Genomic DNA, 14,226 nt, shown 5'->3' on the forward strand with positions numbered 1-14,226 from the left:
CGGGGCTGCGGAGCCTCCAGTCGGGAGGTTGCCGGGGCCCGTTGTTCGCCCGCAGCGCTCGGCGCTGGCAAGGCGTGGCTCCTGCGCCGGGCCCAGCCACAGCCCGCTGCGCTGGGAGGCTGTTGGAGCTGTACCCATCGCCGCCGGTTGCCGCAGGGAGCCGCGCAGCCCGCGGTGCCAGCGCCACCCCTGCACAGCTCCCGCGGACACCGCGGCCGCAGCGGCTTTTCTTCCCGAACGGCGGGACACGCCTCTTCTCTAGAGCATCCCCTGCATCTCCCTGCGCCCCTGGCACTTCTACCCCCGCCCTTCCCGCTTCTCTCATACAGGCCCCATCCCTGGAAGTGTTCAAGACCAGGCTGGATGGGGCTTTGAGCAACCTGCTCTAGTGGGAGGTGTCCCTGCCCATGGCAGGGGGGCTGGAACTAGGTGGTATTTAAGGTGCCTTCCAACCCAAACCGTTCTACGAGTCTATGTCTCTACCTGTGCTGAGGTGCCTGGCACCGCACCCCATGTCCCACCAAACACAAGGGGGTCTCTGATCACCTCACCACAGCCGCTATCGACCTGCTTGCTCCCGCGGCTCAGAAGATGGGGCTGACTGTTTGGACCGGGCAAGAACCGCTGCCCGACGTTGCGCGGGGGGGAGCGCTGAGGCTGGGGAAGGCCCTGCGGGGCCAGGCACAGGCAGAGCCGGCAGCCCGCCCGCCACCGGCGGGGGGTGGTGGGGCGGTGGCACCGGCAACCGCCGCTCCCAACGGCCGCGGGTACGCGGGCATCCCGGCGCCACCGCCCCCTTCCCGGTGCCGCCCGGCGTCCTCCAGAGCAGACGAGACGAAGGGGCCGCTGCCCTCCTAGAGCGGCGGATCGCCACTTCCGGCTCCGGTGCCGCCATTTTGCCGTGAGACAGCACCGAGCTGGGCCGCCGGGATGTTGTCCGCTGCTGGTTACGCGGAGTCCAGGCCCGAGCTGGGTTATGAGCTGGGCTATGGGCTGGGCGCTCCCGTCCAGTGCCGCTTCTCGCCCTACACCTTCAACGGAGGGTGAGGACTCGCGGGGTGGGGGGGGGTCCGGCACGCTGTTCCCGGAGGAGGGGGCCCTGAGGAGAGTGGCGGTGGGGTCTGGGGCTTCCTTGTCTTACTCTCTGCCTTCCCCCCGCTCCCTCTTCTCCTTCTCCCCCCCTCCCCAGGCACTCTGTGAGGGGTTGTCTCTCCTTGCAAACGCCTCTGTGTAGGGAAAGGGGGGCAGCGCGGCCTGGCCCTGAGCTCGGCCCGGCCCTGGGCTGAGCATCCCGCTCTTCGGGATGTTCTTGCATGTCCGTGTGGTTTTTTGGCACGCTCGGGCTCCCCGAACTCTTAGGGTTCAAAATAAGCACCTTCTGTGCCCCGCGGGGTTGTTCCTTTATAGTGGCTCTGGAAGCTCATGTAATGGTCATATTACCAGCTTTTAAACCTGTAACTGGGTTGAAAGTTACTCTGTCATAACTGTTCAAGGAAGGTCACGTTTTGCAGACACTTGTACTGACAGCATCTGGCCAGGATAGTGTTACTTACAGATGTTTTTATTTATAATGCCTAAGCGTTCTTTAAAGGACCTATGTTTGTTACTTAATGGTAGCACACATATCATAGTCACAAAGCTAGTTATTTGGAAGTCAATAACATAGGATAACATCCGATTAAAAAAGTTATGATAGTTTAGGTATAATGATACTGATGCTTTGTAGTTGGCTGGAGTGGTTTTGCTTGGAGAGCCAAACTATTTTAGAAGGGTGAATGTTTTGTTAGGGGGCATCTAAAATTGCTAGTCTGTTGAGTCTGGTTCTTGCATTGTATAGAAACTCTGTTTTACCAAGTTTCCATACAGTTTTTAGTCAAAAGTGGAGAATCATGTACATATATTTTCTTCAGTGTGTCTAGTATCTTCTTCCTCCAGTCAGAAGTCACACATAGGGATGTGCATAGTGGGGAAGCACAGCAAGGAGTGTGAGATGCTAAACAAAGTGTGAGTCTGGATATAGAAGTACATCTAGACTGTTTCTCTGTTGCCTAAGAAAATATTTGTACTAAGAGTTATGATTATATGAATGCTTTTCTTTAAGGACTGTGTTGGCGATTGCTGGAGAAGACTTTTCTATCGTTGCCTCCGACACACGGCTGAGCGAAGGTTACGCCATTCACTGCCGGGACAGTCCAAAATGCTACAAACTGTAAGTCCAGATCTTGTAAGAATTGATACAGATGGAAGATCTTTTGCATTGATGAGCGTGTCACCTGCCTGGAATGACCTATCGCTTTCTTTAAGCAGAATTATCAGAAGAAAAGGATAGTTACAGAACTGATTTTGGAGTCATGGTGACTCTTGCTGTGATGCAAGATGTGATGTGGTGTTGTATATACAGCCAGATTTCCTGTTGCATGCTCTTGAAGTGAGCTAATAACAGAATATTTTTATCATGATACAAGATTTAATGTAAGCTAGGTGAGTTTTTGGCTGGATAGTCAGAGGAATTTTTTTTTCCTTAGCTGTAGCAAAACCTTACCCTGTGGTAACACATTCAGCTTTGTCAGGACACATGGTGTTGGTAGACAAGTGTACCCACTGCTGCCAGTTGTACTGTGTCTTTCTAGTTAACCATCTGGCACTTTGGGAAGGTGTTTGTTTTAGGAGAGGTAAACTTGTCAGTAGTTCCATTGTGGCATTTTTTTATGCTGATTTTATGCTTATATTGATTCACCTAAATAGTATCCCCTTGGTTTAAAAATACATATTGTTTACATTGTTTTGAGTGTAGCAGGTGTTTACCTAGTAGGCTGCCATCAGCTATTTCAACAGTATTTTTCTTTATGTTTTGTTTTGTTTGTTTTTATAATTTTTATTGATGACACAAGATCGTATCAACTTAAATTTCTCCTGGCTAACTCCTCACTGTACCTTTGACTCTAATACTGTCCAAATGGAAGTTACTGTGGTATGCTCTGCATACTGCACGTGATGGCTTTGTGTAATTCTAGTGGCAGGCTGAGAGAAGGTTTCAACTTAAATTCTTTTCTGATTGGCTGCTTGGTGTTAATCTGTAAGTAAGTGTGAATGTTTGTAGATTCTCACCAATTTCTAGAATTTAAATTTCAAACGTGTATGTTCATGAAATGTTTCGAAACTGGGCAGAGAGCTAAGTTTCTACGAGGCATCTGCAGCCAGACAACTTCCGTTGTGCTGACACAGGAAACCACCTACACCATGAGGGTTACATTGCCACGGTACAATCTTAACACAGTCCTCTGCCCAGATGGAGTAAAACTGGGCTGAGTGATAGGATGTAGCAGGCTCCCCGTCTCAGAACAGATCCTCTAGCAAGACTGAATAATAGCTAGAGTTAGGGGTGCATGAAGAAATTAAGAATTTGTTTTTGTCAGTCTTGCTGTGGAAGTCAGTGGATTGAAGAAAGACATCTGCATGGTCCCGCACTTAATGAGTCCTCTCCAAGATGTAGGTTGCGGTTATGTTTGTATACAAAATATTTGTTACTACATTTTAAACAACTGTTTCTGATAGTGTTAGAGAAACTGAAAATACATTTGGTGTTTTCATAATAATCTACTGCCTAAGAAAGTGGTGTAGTTCATGCTGAATCTAAAATCTTAACAAAATTTTGCGTTTTACAGGACAGCACAAACGGTCATTGGATGCACTGGTTTCCATGGTGACTGCCTTACCCTTACTAAAATTATTGAAGCAAGATTAAAGGTAGCTATCTATCTTACTGTATTTACAAACTTAAATTCTCATTAGTGGTCGCAAATGTGATACTATGGTATGTTTTAAATACAATTTTTGCTGTTTTTCAAGTGTTTGTATGACAACTCTATTGCTAGTGGAAGGTCAGGCAGGGGAAATTGATGCTGTGTTCTAAGTGTAACATCACAAATTTAAAGAATGGAAGAGCTGGAGAAGATAATGTTAATGAGGCAACATCTGTTCTTTGCAAAACTTTGGAGAAATGTTAATTTTTGGCTTGTAAGAAGGCTTTACTTTTAGACCAGTGTGTTTTCAGTAATCATGCTAGCTAATAATCTTGCTCAGCATCAGATGTTTCTGTAGTGAGGTTACAGAAAGTGTAGTTCTGATGGAATGTAAAGTTCAGTGTTTGACTTTCTTCTTGGACATGTGGTACCACTTGCAGATGTACAAGCATTCCAATAACAAGACCATGACTACTGGGGCTATTGCAGCAATGCTCTCTACAATTCTGTATTCTCGACGTTTCTTTCCTTACTACGTTTACAACATAATCGGTGGACTTGATGAAGAAGGTAAGACTTCAAACAAAAAGAAGAAAAGAGAGGCTAAGTTTCTGATTTCTGTAGGTCAAGAACTGTCTTTTACATCTCAGGTGTACTGATGGAACAACAAAGTTTGCCTTCCTATTCCAAACACTTCCCTTTAGGCATTATGGGGCTTATATAGTCAAATGCATATTGTGCATTCCTAGTTTCCACTACTAACTTGATCTTCCATTTCTGAAGGTATGAAAGTCTAAAAACTATATTGTAATTATTTTATTACAAGTGAAATCTGCTAGTGTTGCTTACCTCTCATACTTCACTCCAGACTGGAACACTTTATAACAGCTTTGCTGGAATTCTTAATTGTGTCTTTAAAGGAGATGTTAGCAGTAAATTTGCATATATTTTACTCCAGCCTGTCAGTGTGGTAGAGGTTATTAAATAGACAGGTTTACTCCAGAGATATGTTTCTACAAAGAGATTTTTAAAATGTTTACTAATCTCTAATGAAAATCATGATTTCTACATGGAAGCTGTAGTTTAGTGTACAGGACTTCCTGGGCTCTTGTAGAATGATTTGGTCGAGTTGCTAAAATGCTGTGTTTTGTGGCTTTGAGCAGGAGCTCAGAGGTGGTCTTATTTGGATAATTCCCCACAGTTTGTTGTTACCATTAAGTTATACTGCTTTCCCAGTCTCGCTAAGGCACGTCTGCGATACGTGGAGTCTGGGAAGGGATTAGTCTGCCCTGTGGAATGGTAAATCTCAGATGATGAAGGGGCTGATAAGAATGAGAGTGCAGGTCTGCATGCATGGGAGTTGTGCTGATTTAGTGTTACTATCCAGATCTCTGTGAGCTTTCTGAGGGCCGCTCCGCTGCCTGTGCTGTGCTGCCAAGTGCACTGATGTTATGGTTTGAAGAACCCACAATGGTTTATTGTTGTTTAGACAATTATTATTTCACCTAATGACCCCTCCCCACCTGGGAAGGGGAATCGGGGAAAAAACAAGGAAATCTGATGGTTAAAATATAAACAGATTTAATAGAATAAGACTAAATAATAAACATTAATAGTACTAAATAACCAGTGTTGATCCCAGAACCAGTATAAAATATACAGGATTATACTCAGCCCATTTGATCTGCAGGAAGCTGTGCACTCCCAACAGCAAATGTCAGACACTGCGAGCGCTACGGCTTCAGGAGGAAGGGAAGGCCTCAGGGGTCTGGCACCAGGGCAAGAAGTTCTCAGGATCATGGCCAGCAGAGAAGAGAGATACTACTCAGCAAACTTTCTAATTTATATTGAATGTGACGCTCACAGTATGAAATAATCCTGTTGGCCAGCTTGGGTCAAGTGCCCGGGTCTCACTTCTCCTCATCCCTGCACCTGGTGAGCTCGAAAACACTGAGACCTTGAAACCCGCATACCACAGCTGGCTCTGAAGTAAATATTTTCACTAATTCAGATACTAGAGTCTTCTAAAGATGCGATTTTCCCAAGCATTAGAAGAGACCTTACTGAAAAGTAAAGTTACTGAAAGAAAAATTAATACTGTGTCGCTCAAGCCAGGACAACCGGCCAGTTTATTAAATCAGGTGCAGTCTGCCTGAGCAGAAAGGATGAGCATGGCCAACTGCTGCGTTTTGACTGGTATGTCCTCATCAAATGCTGGTGCTTCAGAGGTTCAGTGTCTCTGCATCTCTGATGTCAGCGCAAGCTAAAAAGCTTTGCACAACCTGGCCTGACCCCAGAGGGAACGTGCGTAAGAGGCCAGAGCATTATTCCTGGATCTGGGAAGGCAATGCAGAGGGGTGCAAGCAGGATGTCTGGAGGTAGTTGATGAAGAACGATGGCTAAACTGCCTCTTTGTGCTAGCTTTAGAACCAGCAGAGCTCTTTGTGCAGCACTGCGCTTTAGCACATTCTCCTGCATTGATTATTCTGCATCAGCACTCTTTCTGTGGTAAGTACTGTAGAAAACATCTGTTAGAACATAGTTATAGCTTAAATATTGAAGGTAACCTTGCATATAGGATCAACCGTAGTGAGCCTATTGTACAAAGCTTTGTCTGAACATACCGCATGATTATTTGGTAAAGGTTTGAAGGTTTGCTGGGATCTGTGGTACTTCAGAGACTGCTTAAAGAGAGTGTTAATTTCTTACGTAAATGCTTATCAGTATTCAGATCTTTCTGGATTGCGATTACAACCTTTTTTTTTCCTCCCCCAGGGAAGGGAGCAGTATATAGCTTTGATCCAGTAGGCTCATACCAGAGAGATTCTTTCAAAGCAGGTGGATCAGCAAGTGCCATGCTGCAGCCCTTGCTTGACAATCAGGTAAAATAGGTCTCTTTTTTTTTTTTCCTCTCTCTTTTTTTTTTTTCTTTCCTTCTTTTTTATGATCTCAGTAAACATTTGTGGCATTCAAATTAATACAGCTTTACATTTGGGGAATAATACTTTTGAGAGAAGTTTTAAATGTATTACAGGTAGGACTGTTAATCTATAAATCTATAAATTTTGTGGCTTTATCTTCTGGGGAGAAATCAGAAAGCTTTGCTTTAGAATCTGTTTGGGTTTTAATATGCTATGAAGAGTGGACTGTCTGTTTAAAATAGAGGTAAATATTTTATTTGGGGAATTATGTTTCCCAAAGAAGCTGATTTTTTTTTTTTTTTTCCACTAGCTGATAACATCATGCCTGTTACTTAGCATGAAAGAATACTAAATTAAAGTAGAATTAGTAGGTGTATATAATACATTTTATCTCTTAACCTGCACTTGTTTAAAAACCTTAAGTTTTGTACGACTCAGACACCATTTTCTAGCAATGTTCTTACAGAAAACTGCTGGAAACTTACTCAAATTTGTCTAAAATATTTTAATATTTTCATATTTAATTGAAGCTATTATTGTTGAATAAGAGAAATACTAAATCATGTTGTACTCATTTTATTCTCAGATATTGGTGTTGATATTGTCTAGTCGGTTGAGCCTGATTTCAACACAACTCTGTGCTTAAAAAGCAGTAAGCACTCTTCGTTCTTATCAGCTGAGAAATGAGTAGAACATTTACTTTTTTAAAACAACTCCAGTTTCTCAGCTTTGACCTAGTTTTGAACTTCAGTAACTGCAGAAAATAGAATACCTTCTGTAGAAACAAAGTTGTGATAAGTTGCTTTTTATTGTTTCTGAGTTGGAGGTGTAGCAAGTGACTCTCCTCCTTCCTTTTTTAGTTCTGATGCTTAAGTGGACACTTAGGTTTATCAGCTAAAATATGCTATTTGATAGGACCTGTTATGTTCCAATGTAGACTGTTTTTTAATTCTAGGTACATTTAGGAATACTTGATTTTAAGAAATGTTTGTAACTACAGAATGACTAGAGAAAAGGCTTGTGTGCAGTTCTGATACTGCTGACTCAGTGAAGTTTCTGAAAAATTATATCAAATCTGAATGTTCATTGCGATCTTGTATATGCTGAATGGGTAGGAGCAGCTGTGCTTGCTTAAACTGGATCTGCTTCTAGTTTCTTTTGTAAGAGGATCAGCATTGGCAAAGTTCTGATCATGCAGCTGTAAAATGTGTGGAGGAATACCTTTGCCAGCTTTGGGTTTCTAAGCCAAACCAGCCATTTCTTCTTTTTAAGTTGTGTAAATGTGCTCATTCAGAAACTGAAACAGCTTTCATGCTAGATGGAACATACTTCCTTTAAAATGCATTTTCATCTTTCCTTAGATTGGCTTCAAGAACATGCAAAATGTGGAACATGTACCTCTGACCCTGGAAAAGGCTTTGCAGCTGGTTAAAGATGTCTTTATTTCTGCTGCTGAGAGAGACGTGTACACGGGGGATGCACTTAAGATTTGCGTTGTCACAAAAGATGGAATTAAGGAGGAAACTGTCCAATTACGAAAAGACTAATTCAGTCCAGTTATAAACATGTAATCTGTGTTGTACAATTTACCTGTATTGAGAAGGCATTTGTCTTATTAAATTTTTTCAGTATGTTCAACTACTGTAATGCTGAATATTTTCTGTCTTTGTTAGAAGTGGTAGTGCTTCTTAGAAAACGCTCTTTACCAGAGCAAGAGCAGTTCATGGTAAGGGTGAAGTGTTAAGACTCAGTTTGGTTCATATCCTCTTAATCTATTGATCAACCCAGAATGTCAATTTACTGACATTCTTGCAATCCCTTATGCTACAGCATGGAGAAGTGTAAACTGATTGAAATGTAGGTTCAGACTTTTCTGGTAATACTTTCAGTTCAGCCTTGGTTTAGTGAGAGAAGCATTTGTTGTTTTGTGCTGCCTTGTCAACACTTCACATCTTGCTTTTCCTGCCTTCTCCTTTCTCTTTCTCACACGCTGTCCTGGCATTTGACCTCCCCATACTTATTTACAAAGACTATATAAATATGAGTCACCTGACACCGATTTCTCTGTTGTAAGAGCGAAGAATGTTAAATGTCATCTTTCAGAGCTTAGTCCTGGACTCTGCATCTGGGCTCACTTCTGCTTGTTTCTATTTGCTTCATGTCCAAAACCCGAAGCAGCATCTTTTTCTGGCTCCTGGTGGGAAATAACTTAGTATGGAGATTCCTGAGTGCTTGTTAACCTCGAGAGGGTTTGTTAGCCCTACTACTACTTTCAATTCTTGTGAGATTGCATCAAGTGTAGACTCTTTGTCTGATGTGTTCTATCATGCTCCTGGAAATTGGCTTGAGTAGTGGGACCTTCTGAAAGCAGAGCTGCATCATCAAGGGCAAAATAATATTCACTTGCCTAGGAATCCTTTCACAGTCTGTAGCTACTTAGAAAAGGACATAGAGAATCATAAAATAATTTAGGTTGGAAGAGACCTTTAAGATCAACAAGTCCAACTGTTAAGCTCATATTGCCGGGTCCACCACTAAACCATGTCCCTCAGCACCACATCTACACGTCTTAAATACCTCCAGGGATGGTGACTCAACCACTTCCCTGGGCAGCCTGTTCCAATGCTTGACAACCCTTCCAGGTAAGAAATTTTTCCTAATATCCAATTTAAACCTCCCTCGGTTGCAGCAAGGATAGGACAACAGATAGGACAAGAGGAAACAGCCTTTTCTCCAGGCTGAACAACCTCCCTTGTTGCTTGAGGTGGCATATCTGTTTTTTATAAGAACAATTTTGCTGATACGTTGTCGAACATTTAACCACCTCTCCCCTGTGGGGGAGCTTTTCAGGTGTCACATGTTCTTTCCAGCTCTGGCGAGTCTTCTCCAGCGTGGGTAGTCTTGGGCTTTCTAGATGATTGAAATAGCGGGTAACTTTTTGAACCTCAGTAGTCAAACAGCTGGTGCGTTTTGACTGCCTCTGGCTGGGTTTAGGAAATGCGGTGAGTGGGAACTTGAGCAGCAGCTTCTCATGACCACACAGCAGTGGTCATGAGAAGGGCTGGCCGCTGGGTGGCGCTGTTGGGCAGCTTGAGGAGGGGAGCCCTCGTCCCGGGGGAGCTCGGCAATAGGGGGCGCAACATCCCAACCCGAGCAACTGGGCTGAAGGGACTTGGGCACCCAAGTCGGTGCTTCTAGGCACGTTAGGAAACATGACGGGATGTTTACCATTAATTGCAAAAGTCATCTTAAATGGGCAAGGTTAGTTATATGAATGACTGTGTAGCTGTGTGCTCTTCTATTCTGAACAAATTGAACACTGTGCAGTAATTCCAAGGGCAGAAAGCACGTGCCGATTTAAACTACAAACCAGCAGCACCAAATTAAATGCATGCTCTGTTACTTCTATAAAATTCAATTAAAGCATTTTAAGCTTGGCTGTCTTTGGTATCAGATTTATGTTGGATTGCTCAAGTGGTTCACAACAGATTGTTACAGCTTTATGCAAAGATAGTGAACTGTAGTAGAATTTGGTGATCTTTAAGGTCCTTTCCAGCTCTAACCATTCTATGATTCTATCCAATTAATAGTATTTTGGTTGCAGTGAAAAGCAGCTGAGGGCCTGCCTTTGGGACAGGTCTGGTGGCAGTATGCAAGACCTAAACAGTGAAGGGAAAGGGAACTGTGTAATTCTTACCCAAATGAATTGAATGTCCTTACAGAATGCCAAAGGTGTAAGAGAGTTGGACTGATTCTTTTTTTTTTTTTTTTTAATTTTTTTGTTAAGTTTGGATGCTTTTATATTTAAGGGTAAAGATTACATCCAAAAATAAATGCATGTCCAACAGATTTTAGGAATTGCTTGTTTGAGGTGTCTAGACCTGTCTCGGTAAGTTCTTTCAGGAGAAATACAAGGTAATTGCAGTGTTCAGGTTTCACTTGTAATCTCAGAAGAGCTACATCATCAGGCACTGAGGATGTAAGTTTTCCTGCCACTGTGTGTCAGCGCTGTCCTGTTGGAGCAGTTCAGCAGGTAAGATGTACCCTTTTCAGTTTTCTACTTTGCTGCAGAAGCCATCTGGCTGAAGAACCAGCCAGGGATGGAAGCCTTTTCACAGGCCCATTGGACTGAAAGTACCAAATTTCTTCTACAGAAGAAGGTAGCACTGCATTCAGTCCCTGTGTGGATGGGTTTGGAACCAGTGACGTGGGAAGGTTTGCTCCCAATTTGTTTTTAACTTCCCAGTTATGGTCTGCCCTGATGTCATCACCACCCACGCTCAGAGCCAGGAGTTGCAGGAGTGACAGAAGATGAGTGAGTACAGAAATATTCACAGGCTGCTCAGCTGGGAGTTACTTGCTTGCTTTTTAATGTTATAGCACATTCAAAAATTACAGATATGTCTTGCAGAAGAAACGCACCGAGAGGGATTTTTTTTTTTGAATCCACTGAGTTACCTAGCTTTGTTTGGGAAGACCATGATCACCTGGGGCTGGAAGGCAGGAGTGCCCCGGCTGTCTGCAGCTCCCCTTAGTTCTGTGCCTGCGCTTCCTGTGTATAAATCAGGTCAGTAGTCATCTCGCACCGTGTCTACAATGTAAATTAATAGTTTATGAAGCACTTTGAGCACTATCTGGTTACAGAACTGTCTTGGCAGGTAGGCTGTAGAGGTGCAGGTAGGCTACAGAAGTACAGGTAGGCAAAACAACTCCAACAGTACCACTTCCAGCTGCTAGAAGCAGAGGTCTGGGTTTGGCAGATCTACTTGGCCAGGGATTAGGTATCTTTAATACCATTTTATATGTCAGAGAAAGGAGGAAGAGGGGAAAATGTTTATTTTGCAATATTTTTTCATGCTATTAAAGCAGTTAGGTGTGTATTTCAAAAGCGAGCTGTACTGCAGGATTTGACTAACCTTGGAGCGAGCGCTTCCAACCACCCTGGTCAAGAACTTGCAAGTGGCAGGGTGTGTAGCAAGGGCAGTGCCCAGTAGCAGCCACAGCGAGCTGGACTTCCATCTGCAGCACTGCTAAAGGCCACCTTAAGATGGCAATAGTTAGTCGCTGTCACGGGCTCCCACACAATTACACACGGTGGGGGTAAAAATAGTCATGCACACTTTACCAGTTTCCCACTCTAATGCGCTTTGCGGGACTGTTTATTGAGGAGACGGGAGGCTTTGTTTTGATCTCAGCCAAATGGCAGCATATTGTTGCTTATATAAGGGACTGTACAAGGTCAGAATCGGCCTTAAAGACTAGGTTTGTAATACAGTAGACCTTGCTTTACTTTTGGACATGTTTTCAGCAATATTGTTTATGTGTCAAATCCATTTTGTGTACAGAGTTGGTGGCTTGTTACTATGGAAAGTGAAAGTGCTTGACAGGACATCATATATATATTGCACACATGCTTCTAAAAGTTTAGTTCGCTGTATCATTCACTACATCAGTTAGGGCTAAATTTAATTTTCCTTTAACTAAACCCAAGACTTTTTAAAGTCTGAATCATAAAATGTTTTATAAACCAAAGACGGAGCTTTCTCACTCTGGGGAGATGTTTTTCCTTTTACAGTGAGATATGTCTGTCACATACGTGCGCCTCAGTCTGGGAGTCAGGAGAGGGCTGCTTCTATTTTATTGCTATTTCCTAGAGGAAACCATTTAAATAGAAACTATAAAATACTATTTGAAGTACAGCAGTTTAAAGTGGTCCTACTGCAACTTACTCCTTTAAATTAATTACTTACTTTGGGGACAAAGTTGTAATTTCCCACACTTGAAAACCCTTTTTTTGATACCCCAGAATCATCTGTCGTGGAAAGCAAGAGAAAGCTGCCAGGGCAATCGATCTCAGTTTAGCAGTCCAGATTGCACAAACCTAAGCTTGGGGAGAAGTGGCGGGAGCAAGTGGGAATGATTAAAACAGCATTCATCTAAAACTGAGCAAAATAAAGCAGTCCTGTTTCTCCCCAGGCTAGTAGAATGTCATTTTAGGAGCATAAAGTAATTGCTGTGTTGTTCGGGGTTTCTGGTCCAGAGTCAGGAACCAACTTTTGAGTAGAAAGGATTTAGAAGCGACAGCTTTCCAATTCCTCCTCCTCTTTCTTTCAGCCATTGCTTTTGTTTAGCGTGAATGTCCTTTGCTTTTAGGCCATTTGGGGCAGTCATAAACCAGACAATATGGCACATGGGCCTGAAGTTAACTCAGATTTGTCTCCAGATCTGCCTTCTCAAGCCAAATTCCTTTTGAGAAGGGATTTTGTCTGTGTGAGTGCAACAGAGTGAGACCAGCCTTATATTCCTTCAACTCTAATATGTAGTTAGTTTAATCGCACGGACCATTTATGTGCACTTCCTTTTCTGAGCAATTTCAACAAAGAATTCATAATTACAAAAACATGGTTTAGCAGAAAAACAAACAAAAAATCCTCAGTATCTTTCCTGTTAGGCTGTTCTTGGCCCTTTTCCTAACAGTTGCTGGCAAAGTTCAACTTAAGTATTCATTTCAGAGGCTCAAGTCAGGGTAGGGATGGACTTCACTGTAGCCTACAATAATTAATATTCTTTGGCACAAGACACACATTAAAGGGGTACTGGCAAGAGAGGAGTCACGGTACCAAAAATTCGACCAATCCTCTGCACTTTAGATCAAAGAACCATAGAAGGCAAGTTAAAAAACAGGATTCTCATTTTTACTGAGGAAGAGGAACAAGATGTCCAAGATTGCTAGTTGTACTGCAGTGTTATAATACTTCACAGTTGGTAGCAAGTGCTTTTGGCTTACCTGAGAATTGGCTTCTCTGAAATGTAGATATTTCCATTGCTTGGCTTTCTGCAGCCACACAAGTTTGGTGATCTCCTTGGTGGTTCTACAAGAAGTCACTGATACGGTGATTTACCTAGATGCCCACCCAGGTATGGGTACAGGACATCTGCAGTGCCTGGCCCGCTATGGTGGCTTAGCTGAACAGGATGACAACCCCACAACAGTGCTCTGTTCAACCAGGCTTTGTGAAAACTGGCTGTCATCAGCTTGGCACTTGGGTCTGGTGGATGATCAAAGTGTTTATTGGTCTCTCAATGCTATGGAGACTGTGGGTGGCTTAGCTGAGTGCCTCTTCTCTTCTCCACAGCCAACCTGAGCTGCTGATGGAGCCGTACCCAGCTGGGGGTACCTGGGAGGTGAGAGATGCTATAGGGTCCCTCAGGTGTCTGTCCCCTACCAGGAGCCTACCCTCAAACGTACCAGTAGAAAACTTATTTCCATTTGTATCGTGCTTATGCAGCCTTTGCAAAGAAGCTCGTGCACTGAGAGAGCAGAAAGGTAAGAGGCCTGGGGGGGAGACAGGAGAGGAACAGAAGGGGGAGGCTTTTTCTCAGGTTTTATATAAGCGACCGTTTTGGAGAAAGCTGCATTCCAGTGTCACTGCCTTCTGCTTGATCTGAACTTTTCTTGACATGTACCCTTGAATGCAGAACGGTTAGCACAATCTCCATTAAGTCCCATGGCAAACAAACATTTTGGTGCGGCTGGTATTTGTTTGCTAGTTGCAGACAAG

The 14,226-nt window shown here is 43.4% G+C and overlaps 2 protein-coding genes across 2 annotated transcripts in view; one reads left to right on the forward strand and one right to left on the reverse strand.

Annotated features, from left to right (window-relative positions):
* The window catches only part of TBP (TATA-box binding protein), a 10,917-nt gene extending 10,314 nt beyond the window's left edge, over nt 1-603 (reverse strand). Inside the window, exon 1 of the mRNA XM_014950628.1 lies at nt 484-603. The gene's annotated coding sequence lies outside the window, so the exon portion shown is untranslated. The remainder of the gene's footprint in view (nt 1-483) is intronic.
* Nucleotides 604-822: 219 nt separating this feature from the next.
* Nucleotides 823-8,306, forward strand: PSMB1 (proteasome subunit beta 1). The gene is made up of 6 exons (XM_014950629.1): nt 823-1,043; nt 2,102-2,209; nt 3,666-3,747; nt 4,184-4,313; nt 6,519-6,625; nt 8,026-8,306. The coding sequence occupies exons 1-6, from the start codon at nt 931-933 to the stop codon at nt 8,209-8,211; spliced, it is 726 nt and encodes a 241-aa protein (XP_014806115.1). The 5' UTR covers nt 823-930; the 3' UTR covers nt 8,212-8,306.
* The last annotated feature ends 5,920 nt before the right edge of the window (nt 8,307-14,226 follow it).

This window comes from Calidris pugnax, unplaced genomic scaffold, assembly GCF_001431845.1.
Source record: "Calidris pugnax isolate Ruff unplaced genomic scaffold, ASM143184v1 scaffold24, whole genome shotgun sequence".
Lineage (NCBI taxonomy): Eukaryota > Metazoa > Chordata > Aves > Charadriiformes > Scolopacidae > Calidris > Calidris pugnax.

What these genes read in the sequence shown, in the direction of transcription:
- PSMB1 (XM_014950629.1), top strand. Translation starts at nt 931, where the DNA reads ATGTTGTCCGCTGCTGGTTACGCGGAGTCCAGGCCCGAGCTGGGTTAT. An exon ending in CCCTACACCTTCAACGGAGG is followed by an intron (nt 1,044 to 2,101) that starts GTGAGGACTCGC and finishes CTTTTCTTTAAG; the next exon opens with GACTGTGTTGGCGATTGCTG. An exon ending in CGGTGGACTTGATGAAGAAG is followed by an intron (nt 4,314 to 6,518) that starts GTAAGACTTCAA and finishes TTCCTCCCCCAG; the next exon opens with GGAAGGGAGCAGTATATAGC.